The 19,558-nt window shown below is 38.6% G+C and overlaps 1 protein-coding gene across 2 annotated transcripts in view; it reads right to left on the reverse strand.

Moving 5' to 3' along the window:
* Positions 1-330: 330 nt before the first annotated feature.
* The window catches only part of LOC126251452 (fatty acid hydroxylase domain-containing protein 2), a 208,826-nt gene continuing 189,598 nt past the window's right edge, over positions 331-19,558 (reverse strand). The window contains exon 8 of one of the 2 annotated variants that reach the window (XM_049951880.1): positions 331-1,572. In XM_049951880.1, the coding sequence (XP_049807837.1) occupies positions 1,501-1,572 (72 nt within the window). In that variant the 3' untranslated portion in view covers positions 331-1,500. The remainder of the gene's footprint in view (positions 1,573-19,558) is intronic. The other variant, XM_049951881.1, reaches the window with a different exon arrangement.

A 19,558-nucleotide genomic window follows, 5' to 3' on the forward strand; every position in this document is an offset into this window, starting at 1 on the left:
GACAGTTGGTCAACACTGCAGTAATGAAGTTGCAGAAAAGCATTGGGAGTTTCGTGACTCAGTGTCTCAGACTTTGCCCTTGTTGTTTGCTGTTGCACTACTGTATGTTATGACCAGTATTTTCAAGATTTGTATTTTACACTGATAAACGTAGAAGATCGAACTTAAAAACATATTTGTGCTTTAATTGACAACTTGTTTCTCTGCCACTTTGAATAAAAAGAGAAAATCCACCAGGAAAATAAATCATAATGATGATGATAATAATAATAATGGCAGATAATTACACATTTTCTTTCTGTTGTATGACACAATCTTGTGGACATACAATAATTTATTCTTAAAATCTGCATACGTGGTAAAAAATTACAGAAATATCACAAGAATATGTTTCACAGCATAAATTACAATTTGGTTTTGTTTGAACATAATACTTGGAGAGTAAAAAAAAAAAGCTTCACGAAGAACATCTTATTAATGAAATACTTTAAATATTATAATTTCAACAGGCAGTTAACAAATCCAATAACAAATACCAACATCTGGTTTCTGCAGTTCTCGGTAGTGGATCATATTGAAGGGGAGTAATACTTAACATTCTTCTTCAGCATGGAAATGGCTTAAACTTCTAAATTTATGGAGATTGTCACTCAGAAAATTAACAGTATGAAAGATTTTATTGCTCAAATAGTGATTTCCCATTTTTTCCCACAGAGAAAAAAAGTGTTAGCAAAGGATTCAACACAATCCACAGGAAATGTAATTGTTTCAAACAAGCTTAATCTTCTCATTTTTGTAAATTTGATGACATTGTGGCTTGTGTATGTTGCAGAATATGCAGGAAAACATTAAATAATAGAAGTTTGGGGCCTACAATTAGGTCATAAGATTAAGCATACAGTATTACAAAATAACAAAATCTGTGTTGAGTTCTTACAAAAAAGTAAATCACTGCACCCAATCACTTCAGAGAGTGAAAAGATAATTTTTCTAATACTTTCGCAGCACCCAAACAGATTTTATAAGGTTGCAACCTGTTACATAATTTGCCTCCAATTTCTTTTCTAGTTCTTCAATCATCTCTTTACATTTTAAGTTTATTATTCATATCACACAGATTTTTGATAGAAAATTAAATTCAGGAACAGAGAGACAAATGTTTTACAAATATCACTTAATAGTTATCTTTATTATTGCATTGTGTGACCCCTAAAGACTACTAAACATCTGCTAACATAATATGAAATAAATTAAAAACAATCAAATTAGAAAATACTCCATATAAGACATACTCATCGTATATGTCAACATAGCTGTATTGATCAGAATTCCTTATACACATATTTAATATTACAGGAAACATAATCACTGTGGACAGACTGGTTACTTACAGATCATTGCATATAACAAAATACAGTTTTTGTATATAAAAAATTACAATGAAAGCTTTCTCACACTGTAATACAGAAAGAAATGTTAACAACATAAATATTCTGGAAATTAAATATTTGTATACTCCTTTCTTTCAATATCTGTTTTGCAGCCATCTTGCTTCAGCTTCCCTGATGTAAGCTAAAAGCAAAAACAAAATTGAAAAACAAGTAAATTGGAGTTTAAATTCCAGTTATTAGTTTACCATAAAGTTAACAATGTGTTGTTTATGAGGGTACCACTGTAAATAATAATCTCTGGATAAAATGGTAAGAAGGAAAACTAATGATGGGACAAAGGATTCAGCAGACCATCTACTCTTCTGAAAACTTGTCTTAACAGGCAGTTGAAATTTCTAAAAACTCAAGGCTCTAGTCATGCGTAGAGCTCCCTTGCAAGGTAACCACAGACTTAATAAGTGTTGTAGAATGTATTTCAAGTTCAGGTACAATATCCTACTGGGAAAAGAATTCTCAATGGCAGCTGGCAGGGATTTTGAAAATTCAAAAACCCCAATCATGCAAAATGTCATCTAGCACTCTTCGCATAAAGTGCTAAGAGTTATGGATAGGAGTAAACAGATGAATGTAGTGGTGTGGCTTTTCAAAAATCATTCTTCTAAATACTACCCCAATACACAATAAAAAAAATAATTGCTTATAAACTATCTTGTTGTTGACCTCCACTTCTCTGATGGCTCTGCCATGGCAAATAAACACCAACAATGCTTACATTTTGATAGATGCCATGTCTGAATAGTGAAAATATCATCTGTAAAATCCATACACACCTACATCAATACTCTACAAACCACTGTAAAGTGCATGGTAGTGGGTACTTCACACAGTACTATGCAATATAGCTTCTTGTTGCATCAGTGTATGGGTCTTGGCAGGAATGACTGCTGAAATGCATTGGTGCATGTGGTATGTCATTCAGTCTTGTCTTCACAGTCCCAGTGGGAGTGCTGCATACAAGGCTGTAGCACATTTCTAGGTTCCTCATTTTATATTGGTTCTTGAAAGTCTGTAGCTGGACTTTTGAGGTATAATTTGCATCTAACTTATAGCATCAGCCACTTCAGATTCTTCAGTATTTCTGTTGACAAAGAAACCTGTGATCACTCATGCTGTCCTCCTCTGTATATGTTTAGCATCCTTTGTTATGTGGTATAGCTCCCTCACATATGAGCAATAAACTGAGCCAAAAGACTGAAGTCTGCCACCTGCTTTACCTATGACTGAGTCTATCAAATTGTTCAATTTCATAACCCCACAAACTGTTAGGCCTAGACCTAGTTGTTTGTACAAACTGACTTATTCCTATTGTGACTCACTGAGATTGTCATTATAGGATATTATACTTCTGCATTTTGTGATGTGTACACTTTCACAATTTGGAACATTTTTAAAGCAAGGTGTCAATCTTATTAAGATCTAACTGCACATTTATGTGGCTTTCTTAGGATAGTACTTCATTTAAGAGAACTTCATCAACTGCAAAAAGTCAGTGGTCACAATTAACACTGTCCTCAGCCATGTCTGAAATTATATATGTCGATGACTTTCCATCCAAGATAAAGTGATACGAAGAAATTTTCAATTCAGTACGATTCCTATATGATAGTACTTCCATTTTTAACTGTTGGTGTGGTGCTCAGTCAAATGCTTTTTGGAAGTGGAAAAAGGATATATCTTTCTGACTGCCCTGATCCAAGACTTTCAGGATGTCACCTGATAAAAATGGAAATCGAGTCTCAGGCAATCAATGTTTTCAGAATCCGTCCTCATTGGCATGGAGGAAGTCATTCTGCTTCAGTTACCACATTCTGCTTGAACTCAACAGAACTGACAATTCTGTACAGAACTCGAGAGGAATTTCATTTAGCCCTGTGATCTTGTTCAGTATTAATGATTTCAGCTGTTTCTCAATGACACTGATACTAATATCTACACCACTCACCTCTGTAATAATGTTCGAATCAAATTGAGGTAGTACTTATGCATCTTACTTTGCAAAGAGACATTTGGAAATGGAGTACATACATTCTGCTTATGTGATGCTACTCTGAGTTTCCGCTCTTGTGTCATCCATGAGTGTACAGACTAGTAGCAGCACACATACAGGCACTGTGGAACTGCAGCTTTCCCTATTTCCATTTGATATGATCGAGAGCATGTTATGTAATTCATTTTTTCTTCAATTCTTTCTTTATATTTACACAATATATAATCCTCAAGCTTAATGCCAGTAGGCATCACCAAGTTTATGGAAAAGATACAAAAGGAATTGTGCGCTTCACAGTTTCGCAGGACGGTGTCTGGCTATGGTGGCCATGTGCACATAAGAAGATGCACATGAGGCTGTGAAAGAGTCAGAACACTGTCACTCCCGCAGTGTCAACTGCCAACTCTGGTGTTATGGAGGGAACATGTTTTTTTAAATTTCATACAGGATGTGCTTAAAAACAATATACAGTATTCTTGAATGTGATAAAACTGTAGAATTAGATTATTATCCAGCTTCCAGTTATTCTATTAGATTGATTTTCCTGTTTCTTTTATTTTACAGATAATGGACTTTCATCACCAAGAAATAAGATCTTTGACTATAAGTGAATTTCAATAGCTCAAGTTTTTACAGCTTTCTCTCCATGAGAAGGTTACAATTAAGAAACGAGTCATTCAACACTTGATATTCTAATATGTCAGCCATGGATGAGAAATTCGTAGCTGCCAACAGAAAAGTTGACTTTGTGACTGTGAAGTAAAAAATGCACTGTGTTGATCTCTGTGTTTCCTGTCTGGAGATGACTTAAAGAGGGCAGAAGACAGTTTCAGAAATATAAACAAAATGAAAGAAAAATATTAAGAACTTCTTAGCAATTCACAGAGTCTGTCAGTCAATGAGCATAATGTACAGGTTATAAAGAACTATGAAATGTTCTCCAAACTAAGTACTGTATTTTCTTTTATGAACGCTTAGAAACTCTCTGACACGGACGTGATGAAAAAGATGATCCACACATCCAGCAGTATTTATACGATTAGTAAATTTTATGCATAAATCAGATTTCAATTTAAAGAACCAATTACAAACTAGTAAAGTCTTTGAAGGTGTTTCTAAGACTATTCAAGATTAGATGCTCGACTCCTTGCTATAAATATACCACGAGGAGGATGGATTTCAGAAGATTCTTTTACAGCTGTCATCGCTACTGACACAGCAGATGTTTCAGAATGCTCTCAAACCATTCTTTTTCTACAGTACGTATTGAATGGAGAAATACTGGAGCCATTTTGGAGATTCTTTATTCCACAAAATCAAACTGTAGATGGCATATCAAAATGTATTTTACAACAACTGGACATAATCCTGACAATGCAAATGTCGTGAAAGGTAACAAAACAGGAATTCAAGAAGAAATGAATGCAGTTTACAGTAATGCGCATTTCATTCACTGTTATGCACATCAACTTACTCTAACAATGAGTAATGCAGCAAGTATTACACAAAACGCAAGAACATTTTTCTCTGACACTCTGACGGTTCTATTCCAACAGTTTTTTCAACATCACTGCAATGTGTGTCCATTCCCAAGAAGCGTATGGACACAAGCATTCTGCCCCATTCCTCCACAAAGTGGAACTTCAACATACAAAACATAAACAGAGTTCCTTAAAATTTGTGACGTTTACATAACTGCCTTATGGAAATTCAGTCAACATTAAATGCAGATCAAGCCACTGCAGAAGCAACATGAATTTTAAAATACCAGAACAATGACAATTTCAAGTTCTAGTTAGAGCTTTTTCATCAAATTACACCTCATGCTGAAATAAATCTGATATTTTAGAATTAAGAAACTCAATGTACTGTGAGAAACAATCACAAGCACTCAGGGCAGAAGATTAGGAAACATGTGACTGAATATGCATTGATATAAGGGGGCAGGCATTTTCCATTAATCACTTAATAGCTGCTGGATTGTTCAACAAGAAAGCTTCACTGGTTTTAAAAATGAAGCGGAGGAGCTGGTATTGGTAACTGAAAGATTTCCCATGACTGACAAAGAAAAGCTTGAAAGTGAAATAAAAGTATTCTACTCTCAGTCTTATGTTTCATAATACCGTAAATTAACTGAGCTGCCAAAATGTAACTTGGAAAAATAATCTAGATGATGTTCTTAGTGAAACAGATAAAAATCCTCTTGGCATTTCCCATGATAAAAACTTTTCAGAAAGATGTAATGTGCTTGCAGTGCTTTCAATGGAGAAAAAGTTTTTCACTTGTCACCCAGAGATCAAGGAAAAAATTACTGAGCTTTTTGCGCAAATTAAAACTAGAAAGATGGATTTCATTTTTAATGAATAGGTCAAGCTTGAACTGCAACAATTTAGACTACAGTAAGTAAAAAATGTTTGACTTTGTCTTTTACAATTTTATTAAGTTTCTGAATAAATTTTCATTTTATACAAGTTTGTTTTCTTTTGCATAATTTCAAAACAAAGGCTGAAAAGAGTAACACCCCCTCTAATTTTAGCTAAGAGGTAAATTTGGTATGACCTACAGCCTTTCTGTATGACAAGAATTTCTTTGGATATTGTGATAGGTTTTCCCATTATAGTATAGTAGTTGCATTGCTCTTCTCACAGCCAAACATATTTCATTTAGTACCTCTCTATCTATAGTCATGTCCTTCATTATACACCTATTGTGCAGCAGTCACTATTTCTTTACACATTTCATTATAGAGATTGTATAACATGGAGGGTCCCTCTAATCAAGAACTGTTCTAGTACATACATATCTATACAATGCTTGGTCAACTACTCTTCTAAACTTGAGCCACAGTTCCTCTATGTGATCATCCATTGAGCCAAATGTTCTGAGTTCTTCCTTGGGATAAGATATTACTAGCCCTTTACCTACTTTACTCTCTTTCTCCTTTCTTATAAGGGTTGCACAGAAAGTAATGCAACACATTTTTTTTCTCAGCCAAAAAGAATGGTAAGAATGGAAACCTTTAGTTGGCATTACATATAGTTTCTGGAGTGTGCATGCGAATGTTCCATTTCCTCCGACAGATAGAATGTTTCAATATGGTGTCTGTAAGCGTTGTAAGTTACAAGCAGCATGTCGTCATTGAATTTCTCACTGCAGATAAAGAACTCCGTCAGGAAGCTTAACAAACATTTTTGTGCAGTTTATGGAGCATCTGCAGTTAAGAGAAGTATAGTTCATTGCTGGGCGCAGAGGCTGAGGCCATTAAGAGGAGGAGGTTCCGCAGAGCTCCAAGATTCGCAGCGTTCAGGGAGGTCATCCACAGCTGTTGGATCTGACACAAAGCAGTTTGCTGAAGTGCTCATTCATGAGGACAGAGACATAATGACTCAGCAGTTGGCGCTGAAGCTGTCAATCAAGTAAAGATAGTGTGGATGTTTCATGACCAGAATAAGGAGTGATACGACATGGCATAAACACTATCATGCCTTGCTGGAAGAAGGCCATAGAATGATACAAGGATTGCATGTAAAAAGAGGAAGTGTAGAAGAAACCTCATTCTTTCTTCTCTATACATTTCACTGTGTTCAATAAATAATGGTTGAAGAAAAAAATGTGGTTACTTTCAGAGCAACTCTCATACACTGCTGCGGGACTTCAGAGGCACAACTCCCAAACTTTGTATGCAAACAGATCTCTTGTGCAATATCAGAATGTGATCATACTAATCCAAACACACCAAACTGAAAGAAGGAAAAAAAAAATGCAATACCCACCCTTTTTTTACACAATAGCACTACAGGCCTGTGTGATAGACTCCCGTGCAAGTCCTTTATCATGCTTATGCTCATCACATGTTGCCCTGTTACTCTTACACTCTATTACAGCAGAGTGAACATAGGCACTTATAGTACATCTGAGGGTTGGGGGGAGGGGGGGGGGGGTAAAATAGACTGGTGGCCATTTGAAAATCCAGACATCATAGTAATTGTCAATGCACATTATGGAGTTATAACAAGAGAAAATCTCAATCAAGAGATTAATTTGATAAGAAGAACCATATAGACTGTACAGAGAGCATAATAATAAACTACAACTACAGGCACCAGAACACACAATTAATTACAATAAATTAATATTATAGTCTGTTTAAAATTACTTGATAGTTGACGTCTGTCACTTGCCACTATGGTGTTGCCACATGGCCACCGCCTACTGTTCGGTTATAGGTAACACACAAACATGACAAATCACTTCACAAATGTTATTAATGGAGCAATGGTGGAAGTGGCCACTGCATGGTATGTTGGAAATGAGAGATGCTCTATCGACAGCTGATTTTAAGTGACCAATAACTGAACTGCGGCAGCAGACGTGTTTTAGACTGAATTTAAACTCATGTCCTAAGCTAACCACAGCCTCGTGATGTGTAGTGTATCCAAGAAACCAGTGTTCAACAGTTTGTGGCAGAACTACGAGGGTTGTTTTTTAAGTAAGGGCCGTTCGCGCGTATAGTCCCATAGTTCGCGCGGACGCCGCATCAAGCCACCCCGCCACTTGCCGGCATCCTTCCCGTTCACACTAATGCAAGTTGCAGCTCTGTAGCTGATGTGTACGCATCGCTGTGCTACTTTATAATGTTTACAATTATTGAATCGCCCGCCGCGTGGGAGATACGGTCAGTGATACGTTTTTTGACCGCGAGAAGCCTATCAGCTGCAGAAATTCATCGTCAGTTAACAGAAGTTTATGGCTTGAATGCAATGAGTGAAGGTAAAGTGCGTCAATGGGTTAGAGAGTTTAAAATTGGCCGTCAAAACGTCCATGACCAATAACGAAGAACGCTCAGGCCGGCCCTCTGTGATCACTGATGATTTGGTGGCTGCAGTCGAAACAAAGATTCGTGAGGACAGAAGATTCACAATTTCCACTCTTTCTTTGGAATTTCCACAAGTTTCAAAATCAGTTTTGTAGAAAATTGTGTCTGAAAACCTAAACTTTAAGAAACTGTGTTCTGGGTGGGTACCCAGACTCCTCACAGAGGACCACAAAGGGAAGAGATTTGCCACTGCATTGGACTTTTTGATTCGTTACAAGGAAGAAGGGGATGACATGTTGAGTCAAATTGTCACTGGAGATGAAACATGGGTATCCCATATCACTCCCGAAAGCAAGCGACAATCGATGGAATGGCGACACACAACCTCACCCGTCAAGGTCAAAGCCAAACAGACGCTGTCAAAGCGCAAGATTATGGCAACTGTGTTCTGGGACCGGTGCGGTATTTTGCTAGTGGACTTTATGCCACGAGGAATGACAATCAACTCAGATGCCTACTGTGCAACTCTAAAGAAGCTCCGCAGAGCAATTCAAAACGAAAGGCGCGGCATGCTGACAAAAGGAGTTTTTCTCCTGCACGATAATGCTAGGCCTCACACCTCTCAAAAGACTCGGGATTTGATTGATTCTTTTGGCTGGGAAGTTTTGGACCATGCACCATACAGCCCCGACCTTGCTCCTAGCGATTTTCACCTTTTCTGGTACCTGAAACACCATCTTGGCGGGCAGCGCTTCAATGACGACGATGAAGTGAAAGCGGCCGTGAACTCTTGGCCGTCGGAGCAGGTGGCCGAATTCTTTGAAGAGGGAATTAAAAACTTAGTTGTACAGTATGACAAGTGCTTAAATAAACAAGGCAGCTATGTAGAAAAATAGGTAAAAGTGTGTAGAATCAGAAAATAAAAGTTTTTTTACAAAAGTATTTGTATCTTTTTTAAAAAAATAAAAACGGCCCTTACTTACAAAACAACCCTCGTAAAATCATGAGCACTTTGTTCACAGCTATTAAAGCTAACCTCTATGAGCAAACTGAAGACCAAAGAAGTTCAGTTTCAGTGCTAAAAGCAACTTACTTTCTTGCTATCATTGGTTACCAGAAACTATCCTCTCATGGGCAGCTCAAGCTGCCGTATTACCACAACCATTGAGAAGTCCTCGTTGGCACCTGGGAGCACTTTATAGACAACACAGGTAAATTCCAGACAAAAGAAGAATGATAGGCAGAAAAATAAGAGATACAATGATGAAAAGGACATGGCAGAGCATCAGAAATAAAAAGTTAAATTTAAACAAATTAACTGAATAGAAATGATAAACTCTTTTGATTAGATTTAGAAATTTAAAAAAATTATAGTAGTTTGTGAGATACAAAACTTACAACCTTCAGCCCTGCAGGTTAATACACTAACCATTACACTAAACTACAACACTGAGTTAAGTTGCTGTATGTCTGACAGTGACCACCCAGTCGCAATGATGAACTGCACCCTTCAAAAACTTGGTTTCACTCAATGTTGTGTGAAGCTTATCTAATGTTAAGATGATCTCTGTGAATATGATAACCACACATGTGACTATGAATTGCATCTTGTGTGGAAGTATTACATAGTGTTTAGATAGTGCTGTGTATGAAATGTATGTATTTCATTAGCATCAGTGTGTGTGTGTGTGTGTGTGTGTGTGTGTGTGTGTGTGTGAGGTAATTATTTATGATGTAATATGCAATAAAAGTGCCAGACCCATGATTCAGGATCCAAACACATCAAGAAAGAATGCCAGACAAGGAATTGGAATTGAACTGACCAATTGTTGTGGCACTTTGGCAATAGTGAACGGTTCAGGCGTGACTCTGAGCGCTCTGATTAAAGGAAACCAGCTCCAATGCAAAGTGTCCACTATCAAGTAATTTTTATCAGACTATAGTCTAAGTGCAACTTTTGTTTCAGAAACAGTGAATCACACAAATGAATGACCTCATTTGAAATTCCAAGTACTCAGCCATCAAATGACAGCCTTATAAAGGGAATTGTTTGTAGCCTTTGAGTAAATGTCAAAAATGACTAAATTACTCTAATCAGTTCATTATACAAGGGGCGTCTGAAAAGTCCGTGCAAAGTCCAAGAGATGGCACCACCGGCATGTATCGAGGTCATGTTTAGTCAGTAGCACCTTTGGAAAGAATGCACACCAAGTTTCAGCCATATTGGTCTATTTCTTTGTGTTTGGCGTTCATGTGAATCAAGGAAGTCAAGTGATTGTCAAAAAATGGACGAGAAAAAATTTCGTGTGGTGATTAAAAATTACTTTATGAAAGGCAAAACACCCTCAGGAGACTAAAGAGAAGGTTGATAAATGTTACGGTGACTCTGCACCTTCGATTAGAACAGTTTGTAACTGTTTTCAAAATTTTCGGCATGGCCATATGGGCACAAGAGATGCTGAACGTTCTGGACACCCTGTGGAGGTTACGACTCCATAAATCATTGATAAAATCCATGACATGGTGATAGATGACAGAAGAGTTAAGGTGCATGAGATTGCTAGTGCTGTGGGCATCTCGAATGAATGGGTACATAATACTTTGCATAAACATTTGGACATGAGAAAGCTATCTGCAAGATGGTTTCTGCAATTGCTCATGCTTGACCAAAAACGGAATCGTGTGAAGTGTTACAAGGATGGTTTGCAGCTGTTCTGGAAGAATCCGGAGGACTTTAAGTGTCGTTCTTCACTGTGGATGAAACAGGGATACATTACTATACTCGAGACCAAACAACAATCTAAACAATTGATTACCAAGGGAGAATCTGCACCAAAAAAGGCGAGGACCATTCCTTTGGCTGGAAAGGTTATGGTGACTGTCTTTTGGGATTTGCAAGGGATAATCCTCATCGACTACCTGGAAAAGGTGCATATTATTCATCGTTATTGGACCGTATGAAAACCGAGCTGCAAGAAAAATGCCGGCAATTGGACTACAAAGAAGTCCTTTTCCATCAAGACAATGCACCAGCACACACCTCAGTAGTTGTGGTCACAAAATTAATGGAAATAGGATTCCAATTCATTTCACATCCCCCCTATTCTCCAGACTTGGCTCCCTCAGACTACTATTTGTTCCCCAATTTGAAGAAATGGCTGGCGAGACAAAGATTTTATTCAAATGAGGGGGTGATTGCAGCAACTAATAGCTATTTTGCACACTTTGACAATTCCTATTACTTGGAAGGGATCAACAAATTAGAACAGTGTTGGACGAAGTGTATACATCCAAAAGGAGACTATGTCAAAAAATAAAAAAGGTTTCCCCCAAACACGTAAGTAGTTTTTATTTTTGCACGGACTTTTCAAATGCCCCTCGTAGATATATTCGATGCTGAACACAAAATGATATGACAGATTACAATAAATACTTAACTATAAGCATCATCTCTTTAAAATAGGTCACTATTAGCTGTGAAATCTTTAGATGTAGGCACATTTTGTTATACACAAGTATAAATGTTTGGTTATCAATTAAAAGATGCAATCAAGCACAATAATGTTGAGGCAAAAGTATAGATCAACACATTACATTACTGTTAGCTTTACATTTGTGTTACTTGATTCTTTTACATCTTTCATGTGTTTGGGAAGCATGTTTTATTAATTAAATGATTTCAATCAAATGCTGAAATAAACATGTGATATATGGTATTACAGTAATCAGCTGCACAGTGGCCATACAACAATGTCATCGGATCTTAAATTAAAACCCTTATTACAAGCTGATACATGTACCTGTAAGGCGCTAACAGCCTTTGAACATTAAACACGTGGAGGTTGGCCTAGGGTATCTAAGCAGAATCATTAAATATGTTAAAGAGCAGATTATGTGTGTCATACAGCACAGCCCCTTTGTTTCCTGAAATCACAGTGTGGTTATCTAGCTGATAAGTAAGTTCATGAGGTTGATGATAGCAAACTTAAATTTTCACTGACAGCAGTGAACTGCTGCACTAGTATTAGTCTTAGTTATAGGAAAGGGAATTTTGTTAAAAATTCAGTAAAGGTGCGGGTGGGCGATGAAGTCTGGGGCCGCTGGCAGTGTGTGGTAATAGTCGGCAGCCAGTATGCCAGGCAGAGCAAACATGGCGCGGAGCTGCAACGGCGCATTGCACGTACAATTTGTTTGGAGTGGAGCAACAGCGAGGCAGGGAACTGCAGCACTGCTTTAAATTATTGTGATGTATGAGGCAAGGCAGTAGGCCAGAGCCGGGAGTGGCGATGTGAAAGTGGCTGACGTATGGGAATTTACCCCTGCCATAGTTTCTGTCTCTCTCTGACACTATGTCACAAAGCAATATAAATAGTCAGGCACTTTTAGCTGGAGGGGTGTGTCAGGTCAGTCGAGAGTCAAATCAGACCTGTGCTGGTCCACACTTATAGGGGCCAGTCTGGTAGCGATGTTGTAAATATTCTGAGTAAACCTGTACTTTGTTTCTATTTACTTGCTTGGGCTGTATTCTGCCTCCAGGGACACAACACTGGGGTGGGACGGAACAGCAGCCGAGTACTTGGAGATTGCACAGTCTGCCTGAAGGAGGGCAGTGACAGCGGTCTGCAGCGGGTCCAGGAAAGGCCACGTTCGCTTCCCACCTGGCGTACCGGGGTACAAGCGAGGCATACGCTGTGGGAGGCACAGCAACGCTGAAACAGCATTAGGGACGGCGACAGGTGTTGCCATCCGGCAAACACCACTAGTGGCAAGTTGTGGCACAGTATCCACGAGTGTGCGGGTTAGAGTCTGGTCCTGTCCTGGGAGCAGCAGCGACCAAGGGCCACGGGTGACTTGTATAACCAGCTTTGTCCCATGGTCAGACAGAGCAGGCCAAACGGGGCAGAGGGTGGCGGGGACCAGGGACTCCAACAGTCTCCGGAATCGTAGCGTGTAGGCTTTCACGGCCGGCGTCTTCAGTAATTAAAACTTCCGGGCTAAGAGGCCGTGGTCCAATAGTAGAAATACTTCTCCTTGACGCTCTATATAAACAGGACCTCCACGGCCTAGCAGCCAGTCGTAGACTCACCTCAGATGATGTTGCCCGCAGCTGGCAACGAAACGTCAGGGAGAAGTATTTCTACTATTGGACCACGGCCTCTTAGCCCGGAAGTTTTAATTACTGGAGTCTCCAGAATCGCGGGCAGTAGAGCGGCACCAGTCACCATGCCTCAGCGAGTGGCGACCGCGGCTGACTCCCAATGTCGGGCAATCTTGATGACAGCAGCAGTGGTGCCGGCAGTCCAGGAGTGCTGAGACAGCCGGACTCACGGAACAGCGCGGTCTACACGCCGACATTATGCTTCTGTAAACTAGCTGAATAAAGGAATACTTCCGAATACCGCTGTATCACTCTGCACTGCCCTATGATACTATTGAACTTGCTCAGCCTCCTGACAAGAAACAAAAGAAGATAGGTGCTGTATATCATGGGAGAAACATCAAACTACTTATTGACACAGGAGCACAGACCTCATCAATGTGGTGTGGCATAGATAAACGGGATAAATTGAAACCGCCGCTATTAAAAGTGTGAGGGTTAAACGGAGGAAAGCTATGTAACTATGGAGAAGTTGAAGTAGAATTAATTCTTGGCCAAGGCCAAGATGAATGTGAAAATAAAGGTAAAGATAAACACCCAACAAGAGTACAAGTAGTTTCAAATAACGAAATGCGTTATGATAGTGTACTTGGATTTGATTTTTTGATCGCTAATGGGGCAGAGATATTTGTCACAGAAAGAAAGGTCAGACTAGGCCGTAGCAACTACAACCTAGGAAATCGTTCTTCAGATCATACTCAAAGAAGCAGCAATACTGACGTTGTGGGAATGGACCGCCCAAAAGATGCATCAGTTCAAACCGTACGAGTTGATGTTCAAATTGATCAGCCTCAGCAAATTTCCTAGGGAGCAGGAAAGACAATCTACGTTGAAGGTAAGTCACCCCGATGTAAGGAAGGAACTTTGTTATTAATTGAGCAATCTGAGAAAAGTGAGTTACCAAATACAATGCATTGTTATGTTGCTAGAAGTGTAGGTGTCGCTACAACGGTGAGACAGAATGTTGCAAAAGTCCTGGTTACAATAACAAATATGAGCAATGAGGATGATGTTTTGTCACGAGGAACAAAAGTTGCTGAAATGTCGAGTGCAAGTAAAAGTGACGTAATACAGATTCCACACAAGGTAACAAATGCTGCAGTTATAAACACAGATTTTTGTAACAGTACCACAAAATTACAACGAGGAAATGAAGTTAATAATGAACTGAAGTGCAAGATTTGGAAAAAGATAGAACACTTAACAGCTGATGAACAGAAGATTTTAGCTCCTGTTTTGTTGGAGTATGCAGATTTATTCGGAGAACGTACAAATTTACGTTTCACTCATTTAGTTCAGCATCGTAATCATACAGGAAATGCAGCCCCAGTCACACAAAACCTTACCAAATACCATTCAGTCAAAGAGAGTTGGCACAAGAAATGGTTAAAGAACAATTAGAAGCCGGATTTATAAAACCAAGAGATCCTTCAGACCCACCGTGGTGTTTGTCTGTTGTAATTGTAAAGAAGAAATCAATTTCTGAAGAACCACAGTTCCGTTTTTGTGTTGATTACTGATCTTTGAATGCTGTGACCACCCGACATTTATCCCTTACCAAATTTAGTGGAAACCTTGGATCTTTCAACAGATGCATCCAATTTTGCCATAGATGCAATCTTGTACCAAGAAGTAATCCCCGTTTTCAAGAAGGGACGTTGAACAGCTGTGCAGAACTATAGACCTACATCTCTAATGTCGATCAGTTGTAGAATTTTGGAACACGTATTATGTTTGAGTATAATGACTTTTCTGGAGCCTAGAAATCTACTCTGTAGGAATCAGCATGGGTTTCGAAAAAGACGATCATGTGAAACCCAGCTCGCACTATTCGTCCACAAGACTCAGAGGGCCATAGACACGGGTTCCCAGGTAAATGCCGTGTTTCTTGACTTCCGCTAGGCGTTTGATACAGTTCCCCACAGTCGTTTAATGAACGAAGTAAGAGCATATCGACTATGGAGATAAGTCTTACAAAGTAAGAGTGATTTCAGGTGTGACACATGGGAGTGACCTTGTGGATAACATCGGAAGTTCACTTAGGCTTTTTGTGGATGATGCTGTATTATATCGAGAGGTTGTAACAATGGAAAATTGTACTGAAATATAAGAGGATCTTCAAAGAATTGATGCATGGTGCAGTAGGAAGAAAGATCCTTTATCATTTAGCTACAATATATCAAGTCAGCAGCTGGAAGCAGTTAATTCCATAAATTATCTGGGAGTAGGCATTACGAGTGATTTAAAATGTAATTACCATATAAAATTAATTGTCGGTAAAGCAGATGCCAGACTGAGATTCACTGGAAGAATCCTAAGGAAATGCAGTCCGAAAACAAAGGAAGTAGTGGAAGACTCTGCAAGAGAGACGCTCAGTAGCTCGGTATGGGCTTTTGTTGAAGTTTTGAGAACATACCTTCACCGAGGAGTCAAGCAGTATATTGTTCCCTCCTACATATATCTCGCAAAGAGACCATAAAGATAAAATCAGAGAGATTAGAGCCCACACAGAGGTATACCGACAATCTTTCTTTCCACGAACAATACGAGACTGGAATAGAAGGGAGAACCGATAAAGGTACTCAAGGTACCATTTGCCACACACCGTCAGGTGGCTTGCAGAGTATGGATGTAGATGTAGAAGTTGATGGTCATGAACATCCAACCTCATTTGCTTCCAGACAATTAAACAAAGCAGAATGTATATATACTACTACTGAGAAGGAGTTTTGTGCTTTGGTTTTTGGTATAACACATAACAGCTGTTTCTTAACAGGAAGAGAATTTACAGTTATTACAGATCATGCCGCATTTAAATGGTCATTGATCTTAAAGGATCCAAGTTCCAGATTAACAAGATGGGCATTAAGACTGAGTGAGTACCAATTTAAGGTACCACTGACCTGGTTAACAACATGTGAATGCTGATGCAGTGAGTTGAAAAGTCAATGTTTGTGTTACAGTAAGTCGAGAAGAAGAGTTAAAGGCAGCTCAAGAAGAAGATCCACACGGCAAATTATGGAAAAATGATCAACTTTTGTCGAAATAGCTGGATTAATGCACAAAATTGCTAGTAAAGGAAACCACACAGTTATTCCAGAAAGCACGAAAAAGCAAATCATGAGAGAGCAACACGATTCTTTATTATCAGGACATTATGGTAAAAAAGCAACAAACATTAAAATAGCTCAAATGTTTTGGTGGCCAAGCCACAAAGCTGACATTTTTGAGTTTGTTTCACAATGTGATTCCTGTAACAGCTGGAATAATGTAGGAAAAAGTAGAGCACCATTGCAAGAACTGCCAGAGACAAGTGAACCATTTCAACGAGTAGGACTAGATGATGTAGGACCGTTGCCTAAGACCAAAGATGGAAACAAATACATATTGACAATGTTAGATTATTTCTCTAGATACCTTCTCATGATACCAATATCTGATTAGAGTGCTGAGGCTACAACAAAAGTTTTTGTAAAAGAATGGATTCTTAAGTTTGGATCACAATTAAGTATAATTAGTGATCAAGGAACGAATTTTATGAGTGTCTTACCTAAACAGACTTGTAACCTCATGCAAATAACTCAGTTAAGGACTACACCAGCACACCCTGGAGGAAATGGAAGAGTCAAGAGCGTCCACAGAACAATTATTAAAATGGTTAGCCATTATGTGTGCAGCAAACACGACAATTGGGATGTCTGTTTACCGTAGTTGGTAAGTTGTTACAATGTCAAAATGCACAGCTCAACTAGCCAAAGTCCATATGAGATTGTCTACGAAAGAAGAATGCATTCATCCTTGGACTTTGCATGATCGACTGCCAGAATCAGTAATGAACATGTAAGGGATCTAGCACGCAAGCTAAAGGAAGCATGGAGGGGAGTGAAACAGCGAAATCATCAATCCTTTCTTCAGCAAGCAAGACAACATGACCGCCAAGCAGCAGTGCCACAGTATCGAGTTGGAGATCTTGTGTATCTGAGCAACGTGGTGTTAAAGAAGAGTCACGTCAAAAAGTTTAAGAAGTTTTGGAAAGGACCATATCCAATCTTTGAGGTGTTGTCGCTAGTGACTCTTAAGCTCCAACTGCCCTTTAGTTCAATTGTCATTCATATCAACCACGTAAAGCCATTTCTGGGTAGATTTCTTGTAGTATCGCAAGCCGACAAGGACCGACCGAGAGGCAGGCCTGCTGTTCTAAAACCCAGGAAGCGAGAATCGTGAGCCTGCAGTACACACTTTTGAGGCCAAGGCCGAGGCATCGCCACGTTCTGAGCGATCCTGTTCCAGACACCCCTACAATCTGCGTAAACATGTGTAGTGTGTGAGAGTGCAATGTATGTGTTTATTTCATCATATGCTTATGTGAATGTATTGTAAAAATTTAGTATTGAAGCTATTGCACAAGTGTACATGTGAAACTAAACCTTTTATTCCACAGGTTACCACAAGAAACTCATTTATTTTATGTTTATTGTTAACTCTAGTATTTAGAACTAATTAACCATAATCATTTTTATTCTAATGTTTACTATGATAGCGTATTCTACTAATGCTGTAGTAATAGTACCACAGAGTACAGGTGTTTTGTTTGAACCATGATCAGACATGGTAGTTTCAACTAATGCAAAACTTGTCCTCAAGTACAATCTGAGTGAAATCCAGCAACAGATTAATTCTGTAAAGAAGCAAATTGATGTAATTTGTTCAGTTAAGGGAAATGATACAATTTTGGAACTGGGTGCATCTTGGTATAACAACTGGATCACAGCCAAAATGCAGTTGGAGTCTACATTTGCTAATTATGAACAAGAGATTTACGGTTTTTTTAAAGCTTTTGCCACACAAAACTTTAATTAGGCCTGGTTTGATTTTGGAGGGAGTATCCTTCATACTGTTATTTGGTACTTTAACTAGTTAAGATCTACTGGAAGTTAAAGGCAAAATATTAGCTCTTGAACAACAGTCCAGTAGAGATTCAACTAACCTCTCTAATGAAATTATTGTATTAAAGAATATGCAAAGAACAATTACAGGGTGTATACGTGGACAAGGAAAAAAAATTCCAGGATTTTTTCCGGATTTCCTGGTTAAAAATACACTTTTTCCCAGGTGAAAACACACTTTTTGATGTGCAGCAACATGTACGGTGCATATTTTCATATTACGAAGGTATAAATTTGAATTCCACCAAACACCGCATATCACTTTCCGAAGCATTGAAATGGAGATTGCGATGCACTTTTGTAAGCCAGTCACAGCTCATGTCACGTGATCTCGCCAGCTGATGACATCATAGGACACGTGATGTAGTCAGCCAATAGCAAGATCACTCTTAAGTAGAGCGAACACACAAATAAGAAAAGTTAATGGTTTAAATTAATATACATCGCATTCACATATAATATTGGTCTCTAAGATTGTTAAGCTGGAAGAGAAGCTCCCGACATATAATGTTGATCTTTTTTGTGCATGTTACACTTTCAGACACATCGCACAAACGTGCCAGTAAAATTTTTAATAATGACGTAAATGTCTGATGATTTAAGCTCTAAATTCTTCTAAATGGTCGTCCTCAAAGAGTTGATTTTTAAATGAGACTCAAACACTTTGTGATTTAAGAAATTCACCGTACATTCTCGCACGTAGTTCATCTTGCATAAAAGGAAATCTGCTTTGGATGTAATGCTTTTCGAACCACCATTCGCAATATTTTCCCGCGACCTGTTAGAAATAGCTTTGTTTCAGCAGTTTCAAGGGAGCACCAGATAACAAGTGTTACCACGCTTGCGGCGCAGCTACGAAGACGCAGGAAGCCAATATGTTCGTACATTTAAAACATTAAAAGCTCTTTCATTATGACATAAAAGAAACAAGACATCAGAGGATACTTCAAGAGCACCTGAATTTCGTGAACCATACTACAATGCATAATTTGGCTTAAAATGCACATTCCATTGTAAATTTTCTTGGAGTACCAGTAATGTATTATCTTATATTTGGTTCTTTGTTATGGCATAATGTCATTCATGCACTGGAAATGCAGCAAATAGTTGAAACTAGCCAATAGTGTGAAATAAAACACTTCGTTTCAAATAAATTGACTGCCTCAGCAGAAAAGATTAATAAAAGCCAAATCTCTTTAG

The sequence above is a fragment of the Schistocerca nitens genome, chromosome 4, assembly GCF_023898315.1.
Source record: "Schistocerca nitens isolate TAMUIC-IGC-003100 chromosome 4, iqSchNite1.1, whole genome shotgun sequence".
Classification (NCBI taxonomy): domain Eukaryota; kingdom Metazoa; phylum Arthropoda; class Insecta; order Orthoptera; family Acrididae; genus Schistocerca; species Schistocerca nitens.